Source organism: Patiria miniata, unplaced genomic scaffold (genome assembly GCF_015706575.1).
Source record: "Patiria miniata isolate m_02_andy unplaced genomic scaffold, ASM1570657v1 HiC_scaffold_4, whole genome shotgun sequence".
NCBI lineage: Eukaryota > Metazoa > Echinodermata > Asteroidea > Valvatida > Asterinidae > Patiria > Patiria miniata.
Window position 1 is genome coordinate 4,389,849 of NW_024037071.1, and position 16,039 is coordinate 4,405,887.

The following is a 16,039-nucleotide window of genomic DNA, read 5'->3' on the forward strand; positions in this document are numbered from 1 at the left end:
ATCAAAAAACAGTGAAAAATAAGATCATTTTTTTCTCAATAAATCGATTATTTGTGCCCAAATCTTCCAAATAATCGCAGTCTGAATATTGTATGATACTCTCCTTGCATCAGTAGTCATTTCTGCGTCGTTTGGAGAAAAGTCATTTTTTGGCCAAATTTGTTAAAAAATGTAAGGCTAACCCCTTGAAATTTTTTCAATTTTGGCCAAAAAATTAAATTGCGCCAAACTTCCAGAAAAGACACCTGAGGGACTCTAGAAGACATTTCAACTCGATTTCTGGCCATATGTGCTGTAAGACAGGAAAAATGCGTCGAAAAATTGGGTCAAAAAACAGTGAAAAATAAGATCATTTTTTTCTCAATAAATCGATTATTTGTGCCCAAATCTTCCAAATAATCGCAGTCTGAATATTGTATGATACTCTCCTTGCATCAGTAGTCATTTCTGCGTCGTTTGGAGAAAAGTCATTTTTTGGCCAAATTTGATGAAAAATGTAAGGCTAACCCCTTGAATTTTTTTCAATTTTGGCCACAAAATTAAATTGCGCCAAACTTCCAGGAAAGACACCTGAGGGACCCTAAAAGACATTTCAACTCGATTTCTGGCCATATGTTCTGTAAGACAGGAAAAATGCGTCGAAAAATTGGGTCAAAAAACAGTGAAAAATAAGATCATTTTTTTCTCAATAAATCGATTATTTGTGCCCAAATCTTCCAAATAATCGCTTTCTGAATATTGTATGATACTCTCCTTGCATCAGTAGTCATTTCTGCGTCGTTTGGAGAAAAGTCATTTTTTGGCCAAATTTGATGAAAAATGTAAGGCTAACCCCTTGAAATTTTTTCAATTTTGGCCAAAAAATTAAATTGCGCCAAACTTCCAGAAAAGACGCCTGAGGGACCCTACAAGACATTTCAACTCGATTTCTGGACAGATGTGCTGTTGGACAGAAAAAATTCGTCGAAAAATTGGGTCAAAAACAGTGAAAAATAAGATCATTTTTTTCTCAATAAATCGATTATTTGTGCCCAAATCTTCCAAATAATCGCAGTCTGAATATTGTATGATACTCCCCTTGCATCAGTAGTCATTTCTGCGTCGTTTGGAGAAAAGTCATTTTTTGGCCAAATTTGATGAAAAATGTAAGGCTAACCCCTTGCAATTTTTTTCAATTTTGGCCAAAAAAATAAATTGCGCCAAACTTCCAGAAAAGACACCTGAGGGACTCTAGAAGACATTTCAACTCGATTTCTGGATATATGTGCTGTAAGACAGGAAAAATGCGTCGAAAAATTGGGTCAAAAAACAGTGAAAAATAAGATCATTTTTTTCTCAATAAATCGATTATTTGTGCCAAAATCTTCCAAATAATCGCAGTCTGAATATTGTATGATACTCTCCTTGCATCAGTAGTCATTTCTGCGTCGTTTGGAGAAAAGTCATTATTTGGCCAAATTTGATGAAAAATGTAAGGCTAACCCCTTGCAATTTTTTCAATTTTGGCCAAAAAATTAAATTGCGCCAAACTTCCAGAAAAGACACCTGAGGGACCCTAGAAGACATTTCAACTCGATTTCTGGACAGATGTACTGTTGGACAGGAAAAATTCGTCGAAAAATTGGGTCAAAAACAGTGAAAAATAAGATCATTTTTTTCTCAATAAATCGATTATTTGTGCCCAAATCTTCCAAATAATCGCAGTCTGAATATTGTATGATACTCTCCTTGCATCAGTTGTCATTTCTGCGTCGTTTGGAGAAAAGTCATTTTTTGGCCAAATTTGATGAAAAATGTAAGGCTAATCCCTTGCAATTTTTTCAATTTTGGCCAAAAAATTAAATTGCGCCAAACTTCCAGAAAAGACACCTGAGGGACTCTAGAAGACATTTCAACTCGATTTCTGGCCATATGTGCTGTAAGACAGGAAAAATGCGTCGAATAATTGGGTCAAAAACAGTGAAAAATAAGATCATTTTTTTCTCAATAAATCGATTATTTGTGCCCAAATCTTCCAAATAATCGCAGTCTGAATATTGTATGATACTCTTCTTGCATCAGTAGTCATTTCTGCGTCGTTTGGAGAAAAGTCATTTTTTGGCCAAATTTGATGAAAAATGTAAGGCTAACCCCTTGAAATTTCTTCAATTTTAGCCAAAAAAATAATTGCGCCAAACTTCCAGAAAAGACTCCTGAGGGACTTTAGAAGACATTTCAACTCGATTGCTGGACAGATGTGCAGTTAGACAGGAACAATGCGTGGAAAACTTTGGTCTAAAACAGTGAAAAATAAGATCATTTTTTTGCTCAATCGATCGATAATTTGTGCCCAAATCTTCCAAATAATCGCAGTCTGAATATTGTATGATACCCTCCATGCATCAATAGACATTTCTGCGTCGTTTGGAGAAGAGTCATTTTTGGCAAAATTTGATGAAAAATGTAGGGCTAACCCGTTGCAATTTATTCAATTTCGGGCAAAGAAATTTCACTTTGGTCATATGTATGTGGCCTATTTTCGAGCAGTATACTAGTGGTGCAAGTGGCGCCACCAACGTCAATTTTTTTGAACCGGACCCCCCCCTCCCCAACCTAATCCCGGGTACGCCACTGGACGTGATGAAATTGAAACCAGATCAGATAGTCGAATAATTTTGATAATAACAAAGATATTCTTGTGCGAGAGTTTTATTATCACACTTTAACATACAAGTATCATTATGAACTTTGCTCTATATATTTTCATACAAAAAGTGAGTCTATTTTCTTGCAAATAGGAATATAAAAATATGGTGACGGTACATTCATATTGATATTTCTTGAATAGAAGATTAGGGTACAAGGTAAACGATGTATATTGCTTTCGGGAGCCAGAAAACAAACAAACAAACAAACAAACAAACAAACACGCCAACAAAGCAAAGCAAAAAGACTTCACTGGCTTACTTCTTCAAGACTCGAACTTACGACCTAACAAGTACTGATGATCTTCCGATAGTACAGCGAGTACCGTACTAGCTAGTGATCAATTATTAATACATCTGAGTCAGTAAACAGGAGGTCGTGGGTTCGAGTCCTACCCAACGAAGCAAGTTTCTCGGACGATTCTGGTAGCGCACAACCTAGTATTTATAGTCACATCAACACGAAGCGAAATTTCACACTAAGGATTTTGGCAACGACTTTAAACAACATATGTTTTTGGGCGAACGTTGTCCATCGATAAAATAAAAATTCGGTTCAGCTCGCTAAAAGTTAGGAATTAAAAAGACTCGACCTTTAGAATGATATACAAATGGTCCAGCATTACAAAACTTAAAAAATCTAAAAAAAAAAATCATAAAACTCTATTCTGATTTCATTTACTGTATACATTGTGTAAATGTAATAAAGCGTACGGCTAACAATGTTTGTAATCACAACAAGATAATAGAAGTTAAAAGGTTACTTTAATCCTTAAGCCTGACCAGTCTATTAAGTAGGATGGGATACCGGGTTTGTCCTTCTTTAATAATTCGAAATAAAAATGTAAATCAGTTCCTTTCCCGTTTCCCTTTGGACACAAAGTTTCAGTTTTCCCTGAAGAAGAAGTTGCCTTTAGCGTTTCAATTAAAACTACTTCAGATCCACCGTCACCGGGATATAAAATTTTTAAGTTCGTGATTAGCAGTTTTTGTATTAACTTCATAACTTCTATCAACATTGTGTGTATAGTATCAACTTGCTAACAGGCAGAAGATAGTAGCATAACCATATACATACCTATGCATAATCACATTACATTTAAAATAATTGTTGACGTAAATGATACTTTCCAGCCATAATAAGTTTTTGACGAATGCAAGATGTTAGATTTTACAATATAGGGGTGCGTTCTACTCACGCGAACGTTGGCGTTAACGATAGTTATGCGAACGTGCCAACCCGCTAGGACGATACTATCATCGGGAAAAACGATATTTTCAATGGCTCAAAATTTGGTTGCGAGTAAAATTTCGCCGGTGTTATTAAATTATTAGAGTGTTTGGATGTTGAAAATGGCAAATTGCAGCTCCGGCAGCTCACTGCATTTAAGTCACTTATCTTGGGAAAAGAGCCATTAAGAAGAAGCGATTCGAGAAGAATTGTTAGCCTTTGTTGCTCACGTTCGCCAACAATTTGCCAACACGGTTGTTCCTCCTGCACAAACGTTGCAAACGTTAGCAGTGTTTGCGTAAGTAGAACGTACCCCAGATTTAACTAAGTTTTTTATATTCTCTCAAAAGGATGATATAGTGAGAAGTGAGAACACTACTTATGCTCATTTCTGAAATATCGCGCCGACTGATTTTAAGCTCAAACTTGTGAGCGTCGATTACAGATCACGCCTTCAAACCCATCATGACAGTAACACTTTGCACCGGTATTATCCTCAACGCAATAGCCTTGGTTATTGCTGCAGTTGTTCGTCTCACTCATCATGACCACGCACGGTACAGAAATCACCTGGGATGTACCGGAACCTGTACCAGATCCTTGTCCAACCTGAGGCAAGGCATTTCCATCTCCTTGACCTCCGGAGTTACCAGTCCCAACATCAACGCCACCCGAAACTCCATCCGAACCAGTTCCCGAACTCGGATCATCAACATGCTGACAGGTGGAACCTCGGTACCCCTCGTAACAACGACAAAAAGCACTCGTGCCGTCTTCAACGCAGTACCCATGGCGATTGCAATAGTTGGTCTGTCCCATCATTTCAACGCATGGTCTTGTAGTTCCAGTCTGACCACCAGAGCCGCTGCCGGAACCAGAACTTCCAGAACCTGTACCACCGCTTCCAGTTCCAGTTTGACCTCCGGAACCAGAACTACCAGAGTCAGTGCTACCAGAACCATCACCACCGCTTTCCGTCCCAGTTCCGGAACCACCGCCTGAACCAGAATTATCCGATCCACCATTCGAGCCACTGCCTGGATCAACCTGTGCACACGTTACTCCCCGGAACCCAGAGTAGCATCGACATATTGCCGAGGTGCCATCTTCATGGCAGTACCCATTGTTGTTGCAATTATTAGTTTGTCGCATCATGACATTGCATGTACTTGTCATGTCACCGGTTGATGATCCTCCCCCGACCTGTGGAATAGGACTCCCATCAGAACCGGTATTACCGCCTCCCGTTCCTGTCTGACCTCCAGTTCCTGTCTGACCTCCGGATCCAGAACTATCAGAACCAGAACCATCACCACCGCTTCCCGTCCCAGCTCCGGAACCACCGCTGGACCCAGAGCCATCCGATCCACCATTCGAGCCACTACCTGGATCGACCTGCGCACACGTCACTCCCCGGAACCCAGAGTAGCATCGACATATTGCCGAAGTCCCATCTTCGTGACAATACCCATGGTTGTTACAACTATTAGTTTGTCTCATCATAACATTGCATCGACTTGTCATGCTACCACCAGCTCCTCCACCGACCTGTGGAATAGAATTCTCACCACCATTGTTATTGCTGCCACCGCTGCCACCAGACGAGCCGCTGTCCGTTTCACCACCATCTGGTATTTCTGTACCCGTTTCCGAATCTCCACCATCTACCTCTCCATCCCCTGTTGATCAACAAATACGAGATAAAAGATTACAAAAGTCAACCAGAATTTCTTTGGGTCGATCTGAGTTGCTCCCAATCCTAGATAGCCATGACTCTGGAAGGCAAGTCTGAAGCCGTTGTCGACATTCTGTAAGCCGCCCACAGGCTGTCGTCACTCGATAATAAGTCTGGTGACTCGTTGATAACACTGTACATGTATAATCTTCAAACTGGCTTTCCAAAGCTGTGACTTGAACACTATGAGTCATATAGCCAATACAGATTCAAGGCTTTTCATTTTGGAACTATTTCATGAATTTGCTAAGCGTATTATTTTATTTATACTGGGCACATTTTTGTTTACCTGACAAGTTACCATCCAAACGCGATACAGTTTGCTTGTGGATGGGGGCCAATGTCACAAATATTGCTAAGCACAAACAGAATATCTGTTCAGTATTCAAACAGGTGTTATCAATCACAATGTAATGCAGTGTGGATACTGCATAATACTGGTTCTCAGCCATTTTTGTTTATAACTAATAAACTTGCTGAGCAAATTTAAACTGTCCCATGAAATGGACCCAGTCCCAGCAGGTAAAATAAGAAAGCGTGTAATTTGGACCTACCTCCATTGGGTCGGTTCACGCATGTGCTTCCAGGGGAACAAGGACACATACAGTTGAAGCCGCCATCACTCTCCGGTTTGCACATGTTCCCTTCCCCACACGGGTTATCCATGCATGGGTCTTCAAAACATAAGTGGAAAAAACAAACATATAAACCTTCATCGAAATATCTAATTCACTTGGTTTTGCATATAAATGAGCCCATATGGGCAAACAAAGCGTTGACTCTTTCAGAGGTTAAAGGTAGTGTTTGATACCATATTTCCCATTTATTGAAGCTTCAAGAGCAAAATGTTGCTTTTGGTATGCGCGCTGTCTCAGTATACCATTGAAATGTTAAAACTTTCCACCAATGAAAACCAGCTATTTACGCGTTCAGCGTGTGACGTAATCGTAAACAACCACATCAGGGATCTTCTAAAAATATTCATGAGATATCCGCGGGTCCAGAAACCAGATAAAACTGTGTTTAATCGTCATAATTCATGGGTCCCTATGGGTGTGGGTCTTATCAACTGAACGAATAGTTAATTCACACAATGGTTATCAACGATTCAGATTTTATTTGTGGGGAGAGGGAGGGGGCCTAGAATTTTACATCGCGGTGAAGGGTTATTTCATAATATCCAGATTTATGTCTGTACAAGTTGACCCCGTTCGTTTAAATGCAAGAATTTGGAGAGGAGTTGGGGAAAGGAACGTCACTTAAGGAATTGTACTTACCACCGACATCACAGTGTTCACCCTTAAACCCTTTGGGGCATCTACACATGAAGTCGCCTCTGTTCCTATACCCGGAGAAGCATTCGCCGCCGTTCAGACATGGATTCATATCACATGGTACTGCAAGGATTAAACAAATGCAGGATTAAGATCAACAAATATAATATCTTTTTTCATATATAATTAGCCGCTATACATTCAGTAGAGATACATCAATGAATACATTGTTTTGGGTGTGGACCGAGGCGAAGAAAAACCATATTCAACGAAAAAGCCAAATATAACGCGGCTGACGACAGCGGATTCATGTAGATATTCCATCAACTAAAAACAATCAAGGTAATCACTCATTGGGAACAGCCAAGATTGCATCGTCCAAGCACATGTATATTCAAATGTTATTACCATAATGTCGTCACTGGTTGTGAATGTTATTCTCAAACAGAGCCTTCCACACACACACAAAAACAGTTCACCAAAGCATACTGCGAACTGACTACAATGTACATTGAATATAATCTACATGTCCTTACGCATTTGGCAATTGGCTCCACCATAAGAGTCGATACACCGGCAAGCGTAGCCAGACGCCGAGTCCGCCTTAGGGTAGCATACACCGCCATTTTGGCACGGATTACCATCACATGCAGCAGACGTCAGTAGTTGGGCATCTGGTTAAACAAAACAGTAAAAGAAAGGATAACAACGTGAAGGATAGATAATGTATACATGTACTATAGTGTTTGTCTTGAATGACGACAATTGGAACGCATTAAACTGTTGGATTACAATATCTACATGACAAATTTGCATACAAACAGGACTCACGGTTCTCGCCTCAGGCAATGAAGTCTGCCATGAAACGATTCAGTTACGATTAGAAACTGCTGATTATATCTATTTTTAAAATAACGACAATCATTTATTGTAAACCAAAAACGGACTTCATGTTCATGATATTACTTGTGGTTTCACTGAAGATGTTGAAATGCAACTTACAGGTTTTACCAATAGGCCAAGAAACTACAGAAGACGAGTGTGCATTCAGAAGACGAGTGTGAAGACGAACAAGGAATCAGTGTCTATTTTCGAATCAAATGCTGACTAAAACATCTACATGTAGTAGTGCAAACGTGCACCAGAAAGTAATCCAAAGGCCTCGACATACCACACAAGTTGCCGGTAAATTCTCCATTACAGACGCAGTAGAACTGTCTATGATTCGTCCCATGACGATCCTGACGGTAACACAGTCCGCCATTAAGACAAGGATTGGTCGCACATGGATCCTCCTCCTCCAAGGCCACTGTTATGATAAATGTTGGTCATTGTCAGCTTAGATACCATCCAGCAAATGATCCTCTGGTCAGTGTATTAGCATTTACAAGATGTGGTGGAGGGATACTATTTGATTAGGGTACCTTAGTAACTTACCCTCTTCAAATAACGCCCACCTTTTATCTCAAAAGGGTAATGGAGTTCGCATCGCTAATCACCTTCATATCTTTATGCATGCAGTAATGTTCATGTATAAAGCTAAAATTTCTCTGGGTGAATGTTTTAACCAATTAAAGGACAATACTATTCCATTTGGGTTGGCTGCATTATTTTGGCTCACGAAACTGAACATTTCACATTTTTTTTTGATTCGCAAGCATCTAGATAGAAATGAGACCATTTAGGCCTATGCCTCGAATTTGTGTCTGATAAACGCCTTTGATTTCTCTAACTACGTTCATTCAGAGATTTACGTTCCATTTTCTAAAAAAACACACAATTGTAATGCATGAAGAAAGCGGTTAAGACTTTAGAATTTAATTTATGAAGTACAAGATAAACATCTAAATTGTTATTTAACCATGTACCATTCGGTAATTGAACTATCTTACCGGGGGTTTCACGAGTTTCACAGCGCATTCCGAGGTATTCGGGTTCACAGACGCATATGAACAAACCGCCCATGTCCATACAGATGCCTCCATTGAAGCAGGGGTTGGGGTTACAGGCTGAGTCGGCAGATCGCGTCTCCCTGGAGGCTGTGAAACCAAGAAAGATGTCAATGAGATTCTGAGAACTAATGGGTGATATTTTGCCAAAATTCAGTCTTAAAACGGCTGCGCTCATCGACTAAAAACACGCCCTCTGCGGCGGCCTGCTTTACCCCTGCTGTACAGCGCCCTCTGTTGTAAATTTCCGAGCTCGTTTTTGTTTTTGTTGAGGACGTATGCTGTAGGGAAAGTTTGTGAAGCCACTTGTTTCCCGGATCACCAAGGTCTTGACATCTTGAGTAGATAGGTTAGAGAAATTTGCAGCCTGTCGCCCAAGCTTTACTTCAATTGTCAAGCGGCAAAAATGAAAGAGACCGGGGGTTAAATAAACTGTTTGCAGAACTCCCCCGCAACTTTTTTTTGGACACAAAACCTGAAAGGATCAGACAGAATTACGTGGGTGGGGGATGTACCAACAGATTAGCGATGATACGTTTGCATAACTAGCACACGCTTGACACAATCTTTGAATACTTTGATTTTCCGGCGACCGAAAACCACCTTTTAGCTTGAAGGCGTTTTCCTCTATTTGTAAAAACGCTTGCCGTACCATATTGTGATTTGTACTCCTTGTTGTTCTTGATATGGCTTTGTCTACAGTTTACAAATACGAACGTAACTGCCTCCCTCGATTAATATTTAGACAGTGCTATAATGTGACGTAATGTAGGTTGGCGACAGGCCAAGGCGCCACCCAAAGTGTATTAGGCCCCTATTATGTGTCCAATTTAAAACATTTTCAAACACAATGACGAAACGCAGTTTAGAAAGGGCCTACAGCTTTATTGTCGGTTTAAATCGGCGTCAAGACTTGGTCACAAAATGCAATTTGCAGACCGTCAGTGTCGTATCCAGCGGGGAAGGGAGGCAAGGGGCAACTGATGGCGTCGATCATAAAACAAAAATTAAAATTATTGTAAGAAGTTCGGTAAGACGGTTCAGACGTCGTTGCCCCCCCCCCCCCCCCCCCGGCACGAAAAGCTGGATACGCTACTGTAGACCGTGGTCTGATCTTTAGACTTGAACTAGTCCACACCTCCATCCACAAGTTATTAAAGGCGAAACTATGAAATGAATACATGTGTACATTTCCTATATGCCAAAAGACACGGATATCGTATACTCACGATAACAGTAGCCGGTTGCGGCCAGGGCTAGAAGAAGTGCTAGCTGTGCCTTCATGTCGACGGCTGTTTTGCTTTGTCTGCAACCTGTAAAAAAAAATAAGGATCACTTTAGTCTTCTTAGATACAGACCAGCCTAGTACTTAAAACGCGAAATAAAGGTTCTATTTTTTTTTAAAGAAAAAGGTATAAGTCCATTTCAAGGCACCAGGCTTAAAATAAATAAATTGCTAAATTGTTACTCGACACATTGTAGATGGCCACTACTCGTGGTCCATATATAGGTACAATTATTGTATGAAGCCAATAGCAGAAACGTTTAACAGTAAATTAAGGCACGTATAGCAAACACCAGCATAGTACCAGCCATAAGCAATATTAATTGCATGGCACTTTGGCTGGTAACCTGTTTCGGCTGAGCAAAGATTGTCTGTGCTTAGCAGCTCTTTAAAATTTGCCATTGTTTAGCTGTCATGCGATACCACAAGGTCGTCCAATTTCTGCAATTATGTAATTGTGCTAAGGCGAGGGCTTATTTGATGCTTTGAGGCTCTCTTTGTCTATTTTTCTTTCTTTAACTATTTCATGAATCCGTAGAGGGAAAAGGGATGAGTAGCATCGATTTAAACATACAGTAATTGACTGTACTCTGTTACATACATTGACTTTAATTGAAAATGAAATTGAAACTCTTTGGGGGCCATAACCGTTTTCATAATCAAAATATAACACCTCATCAACACCCGTTTGCGGCTTCTTGGGAGGTTGGAAAGAACGGTGATGTTGGGGCTTAAGTACCTGAAAAGAAAATAGGTATTGTTTCGCATTCCCTGCAGCTATCAATGTAGCCTTCAATCAAACCACATCAAAAGTTACCGGTAGTCTTTGGACTTTTGAAAACGTGCCTGTTTACGACCATCACTTAAATGAGCACGGGGTTATATTAAACTAGACCACCAGGCGCAAATATTTAAATCCATTATCCGAGGGCCTTGTTTTCGTCTTTTAACGGACCACAGGGCTAGCCTGTTTTCTTCTGACCGAGTCACTGATCGACTGTCTCACTGGGTATAAGTTATTTCTTTTTATTGTAAGAGCATCCTTGTGAGCAACCTCGTTCCCAGGGCCTACCTTCGATTACCGTACAATAGTAGACCAAAGATTGGATTGTTACTTTTTTGTCCGACCAGCAGAGGCCAGCGTACTCTTACTGAATGCGTAGCTGATTGAATGTCTATCTGACTAACTCACTCATTATAAAAAAAATAATACTAATTTGGGAGGCTAATCATCCTTACTCGCAGCTGGTATGCTGAATTGCGAAGGACGCGGCTACAACGTGGTCGGGCCGCTGGCACGTAAAGGCGCCTATGGCTGCCGGCCACATCGACCCATATATGACCACGGAGCACAGCCTGAGATCGAAAGTGTTTGATTTTTCCGGAGGGAGAAAAACCGGAGGGCCCGGAGAAAAATCCTCGTGGCACAGGGGAGAACCAACGGATTCGAACCGTGGTCACCTTGGTGAGAGGCGAGCACTTTACGCACAAGCCACCCATTGAGTTCATGCATGGACAATGTCATCAACTGAATCTTTGACCAAGCAGGTCCAATGTAGTTAATGTATGGATTATTCTTATCAGCCCAGAAGTCCCACTTCCTTATTAATGAACATTTAACAAGTCAAATTGATTGGTTAAAAAAAAATGCATTCCGTGACGTATCGCTTCGGCTCAATTAGAGACTAACCGAATCTTTGATATGCTCATGGTCTTCTTCGGCTTCCTTCAGGAACTAAAGGCGTAAATAAGCCGCTCACAATGCCCCTGTTTTCCTGTCCTTCGCCTGATGCTGTCAGTTTGTGTCCCTTTATCCGTTTCCAATGCCTTTTTTTATACAGAAGAGACGGGTCATTAGTCTGCGTATAATATAGCCTGTTTTCGACCTGTCTTCGATTTTGGGCTTACAATTTTCGGTCTTGAATCAGATGGGCCTTGAAAGTGCATGCAAAAGAAGCTTATATCACTATATACGGACTGCTGTATGTAAACAATTTCACGGGTACAGCAAGCATTTTGCTCCCCCCACCCAAAGCTTCGATACGCCAAAATGATCGCAACTTTTCTGCGACATGAAGAACCCAAAGAACCACGATGTTAAGGCGCGGTTCATATTCTTGGCGCGAAGGCGAACGACGACACGAATTTATGACGTCACAGCAAAAACAAGTTTAACACATGCTTCCTAATGTCATCGCTTCGCAATCTCATTCGCGTAACTTGTCTAAACCCTAATTTACATTGCGATTTGTTTAATACATGATGGCGATAGGCCTTAGTTGCAATAAAATTGAAATAAATACGTCGACTTGCGAAAGCTGGCGGTGACAATGTGTACATGTACTATCTGGATTATAGTCAAATTGTAATGCCAATCAAATGCATTGATTGAATGCAGTTATCGTCGAACAAAGAGCTATAGCCGTGTTGGGTAATCCGGTTAGTTAAACTGGTTTCTACTGTTTCTGTCTGGTTCCCTCCGGCAATGACGAAGTGATGTCTGGCTACAAGGCTGTGGGAATGTTGATTGTAACATGTGATGGGAGAGTGATTCCGATTCTGTTCAATATCTCGTCCTCAAATGTTATTTTATAGCAGGTTCTTCATCACCAGACGGTAAACATTTCGGGTCAATAAAATTGATCTCCTATTGAATATTCAAGTTATGAATTTATATGCAGCTTTGTTATCGACCATTCTTCATGTCTTCACTCCTTACTGATTTTGTTCGTGGTCTCTAATTATTGTTTGCTCAACTTAGTTTTCAGACTTGCAATTTTTTAAGGCAACACTTTCAATTTAGAGTTTGAGCCATTCATTATGTAAACGAAAATCCGGCATTTAATTCGAAGAAGCGCAATACCGGTGATTCACCGTCGCTCGAATGATACTTTCATTTTCGTTTACTGGCAAGTTGCGAAGGCTACAAGAGAGATATGTATGTAGACCATACACCAAGAGACTGCAGAATGCGTATTAATTATCGCATACCTTTCCTTTGTTATTGCTCATTATTGTTATATCGGATAATTCACCATTCCCTGTTATACTGTTTTCAACGTTTTTGTCACTGTCCTTTCCCTCAACTCATCCTTTCCCTAAACTCATATGCGATTGTTTATAACCTCAATTTTTTTTTATATGTCCATTTTGTTGTGTGTCCTTTACAATTCTTAGTTGGTTTTAGGTAATGTCCAAGTAATATTCATGTATGATGTTACATCAGAGCAAAGAAGTTAACATTGTTCTGCTCTACAACTTACGTAAGAGCGGCGTCACAAAAGTTTGTCTGTAAACAAAATTGAATAACAGTATTTTACTTTGAAAAAGACAGGGTGATTAATGCTGTGTGATTGTGTTTACTTTTCTTAACAGATTCATAGTGTCTTAACCAGGCGCGGTTCTACGGGGGGGGGGGGGGGGGCTAGGGGGCTGTAGCCCCTCCAAAATTTTGTCTAGCCCCCCCAAAATAAATTCCGTAAAAAACAAAATGCAGTAGCAAAAAGAAGGATTGTGATGTACATGCGAACGGTCTCCCCCTAAAGAAGAAATAGTCGTGACCCCCCCCCCAACCTATTGATTTTCGGTGGCCTAAGTGTCTGGAAAAAATAACTGGTCTACATTTCAGCACGCCTCCCTGAAAAAAATTCTGGATCGACCGTGCTAGCCCCCCCCCCCACCCCAAATATTGGTTCTAGAACCGCGCCTGGTCTTAACGTACAATAAATATAGGTGGTGAATATACATGTACATGAAATATGAGTTTTATTTTGATTCGATAGCCACTAGGCCCCTAAGGCCAAAAAAAAAAGTCTCCGGTTTCTGGTATGCGCGCGCGTCACCGTAGCCATGCGCGTCGGCAAAATGAAAAAGTTTTTTTTTTCAATACAAGATGATGTCTCAAAACCACCAAACTCACTGGTTTGACTGGAATTCTGCTGCTGCACAATTTTAACGTGTTTTTAGATAGGGTTATGATCGAGAATAAGCTTTATGTGGCCTCTCTGGACTCCCATATATTTGCACTAAGTTTAGTCGGGCACCATTTGCCGTCATCAGCCGACATTTGAAGCCAAAAAAAAAAAAACAGGTAAAAAAAAAAAAAAAAGCCGCGTCGCCGCACCACTTTAGGGGCCAGCTCCATACCAGAAACCGGAGACTTTTTTTTTTTGGCCTAATCGTCAGAAAGTGTCGGTTTTGGGTTCGGTAAAAAGTGACTCCGCGTCATGCACGTGAATCGAACAAGTTGATGTACGTGAAGAGTCAACGTTGAATGAAACACACCTGAGGTTAAGCCGACTGTCACCCCAGGTGCTTCAAGTACACCATGTGATACGTAACTGGCAACTTCCTAACACCTCATGCACTTGAGCTTCACTTTTGTGTTGTTGCAAACATATAGGCTCAACTACCTCGGGTTCCTGTCAAGAGCCTCAAGTGTTCATGATTTTGGGACAAAATGTGCTAGTGCACAGGTGCATTAGGTGCAGTCAGTTTTTACAGTGTAACTCAGTGCGAATTTCCGCCCGTGTTGAAGTAAACTTTTGAGTTGTTTGTCACGCGAGGAAGATGGTAATTTATATACATGTATGAAGAATTCTCATCTACTGACAAGCACTTCTGTATCACCATATAGCAAGAAACGCCTTGCTCTATGCAAGGAACTCCTCGCTCTATGGTATCACCATTTTCAAAGAGTGTATATTCAAGAGGAACATATCAGAATCGATGAGATCGATATCGCCTGAATGAAGAACGATTTTCTCTTTCAGAGCAAGACTCGCAAATAATTGGAATGGAATTGTGATTGTTTGCTCTAGCATGTTCACCATGTTCCCACGAAAGGTCGAGTCTAAAAACATAGCCACATTTTGACGTCACCTAATTGTTCTAAAGTTATGTCTAAATGGTGTTAATCCCTATTTCAGAGACAAGAAGAAAATTTGGTTCTTTCATTTTAGTTGTACAATGAACATTTCTTTTGAAATTGACGATACCAACATCTCATCTAGATGTTCTGATTGAACTGAGAAATGACCTATTAAGACGAAAATAGGCCAACCAATCACACAAACACAGAAAAGAAAACGCAAATCGAAACACAAAACAAATCAAAATCACTTCGACGAAATGAACTAGTTTTATGAGCGTAGCGTGTACACTAGCTACTTTGCTTCCATCGGTGTCTTTCATGTATCTTTTAGAGAAAAAGAACACTCGGTCTGTTGCATACATTAATACCATATCTCAAAAATCATTATGCTGACACAAAATAAGTCTCATGGAACAACACTTAGTGAAGGCCCGATTATAAACTGATGGAAACCACTCACCTTGCACTCAACAGCGATGTTCCAAAAGTTTGCCTCTGGGAAATAAAAATGTGTTTCCGTGGGTGCTAAGTGCGCACACAACGGTAGCTTTCTGAGCCAGTCTCTCCCTTAGTAATCTCACAATCATCTGAGGCAGTCGGCTTAATTTTCCCTTTATATCCACCAGGCTTTCTTTTGGAGACTTACGTAACCAGTCTTAACACAGGGAAGGTCGGCGGGTTTTTATCCTCTTGTTGGTGTGCATCCGCATATGACGTACACGACTCCCCAGCAGACTAATCCCTCCCAACCTCGTCCCCATCGCGTCGAGCAGAACGCTACCATTAGCTGCTCTCTCTCACCCTGGCAATGTTATAATCTTAACCATCCAATGCAACATGATGAAGTTTTTACACTGAATATGATAACAGTGTGGCAAAGTGGACAAGGGGAAATAGTTGGTGAGGCGATTCAACCGCCGATCACAATCAACCTTATAACACGTAATACCCTTTGTGTTATTTTCACCCCTGGCAGTGTCCTCCAGTACACACGGTACAGCTTACTCG

The 16,039-nt window shown here is 40.7% G+C and overlaps 1 protein-coding gene across 1 annotated transcript; it reads right to left on the minus strand.

The window, feature by feature from the left end:
* Window positions 1-2,672: 2,672 nt before the first annotated feature.
* LOC119739789 (neurogenic locus notch homolog protein 1-like) lies at window positions 2,673-15,679 on the minus strand. Its single transcript, XM_038214863.1, has 8 exons — window positions 15,492-15,679; window positions 10,103-10,186; window positions 8,817-8,963; window positions 8,096-8,233; window positions 7,461-7,598; window positions 6,928-7,047; window positions 6,205-6,324; window positions 2,673-5,594 (listed from the first exon to the last, which is right to left on the minus strand). The coding sequence occupies exons 2-8, from the start codon at window positions 10,155-10,157 to the stop codon at window positions 4,336-4,338; spliced, it is 1,977 nt and encodes a 658-aa protein (XP_038070791.1). The 5' UTR covers window positions 10,158-10,186; window positions 15,492-15,679; the 3' UTR covers window positions 2,673-4,335.
* Window positions 15,680-16,039: the final 360 nt, after the last annotated feature.

Bases quoted from the DNA above. Each gene is read 5' to 3' on its own strand.
- LOC119739789 (XM_038214863.1), bottom strand. From the start codon at position 10,157: ATGAAGGCACAGCTAGCACTTCTTCTAGCCCTGGCCGCAACCGGCTAC. The intron at 8,964-10,102 runs GTGAGTATACGA...TTGGTTTCACAG, and splicing joins CGCAACCGGCTACTGTTATC to CCTCCAGGGAGACGCGATCT. The intron at 7,599-8,095 runs GTATGTCGAGGC...TTGTTTAACCAG, and splicing joins ATTTACCGGCAACTTGTGTG to ATGCCCAACTACTGACGTCT.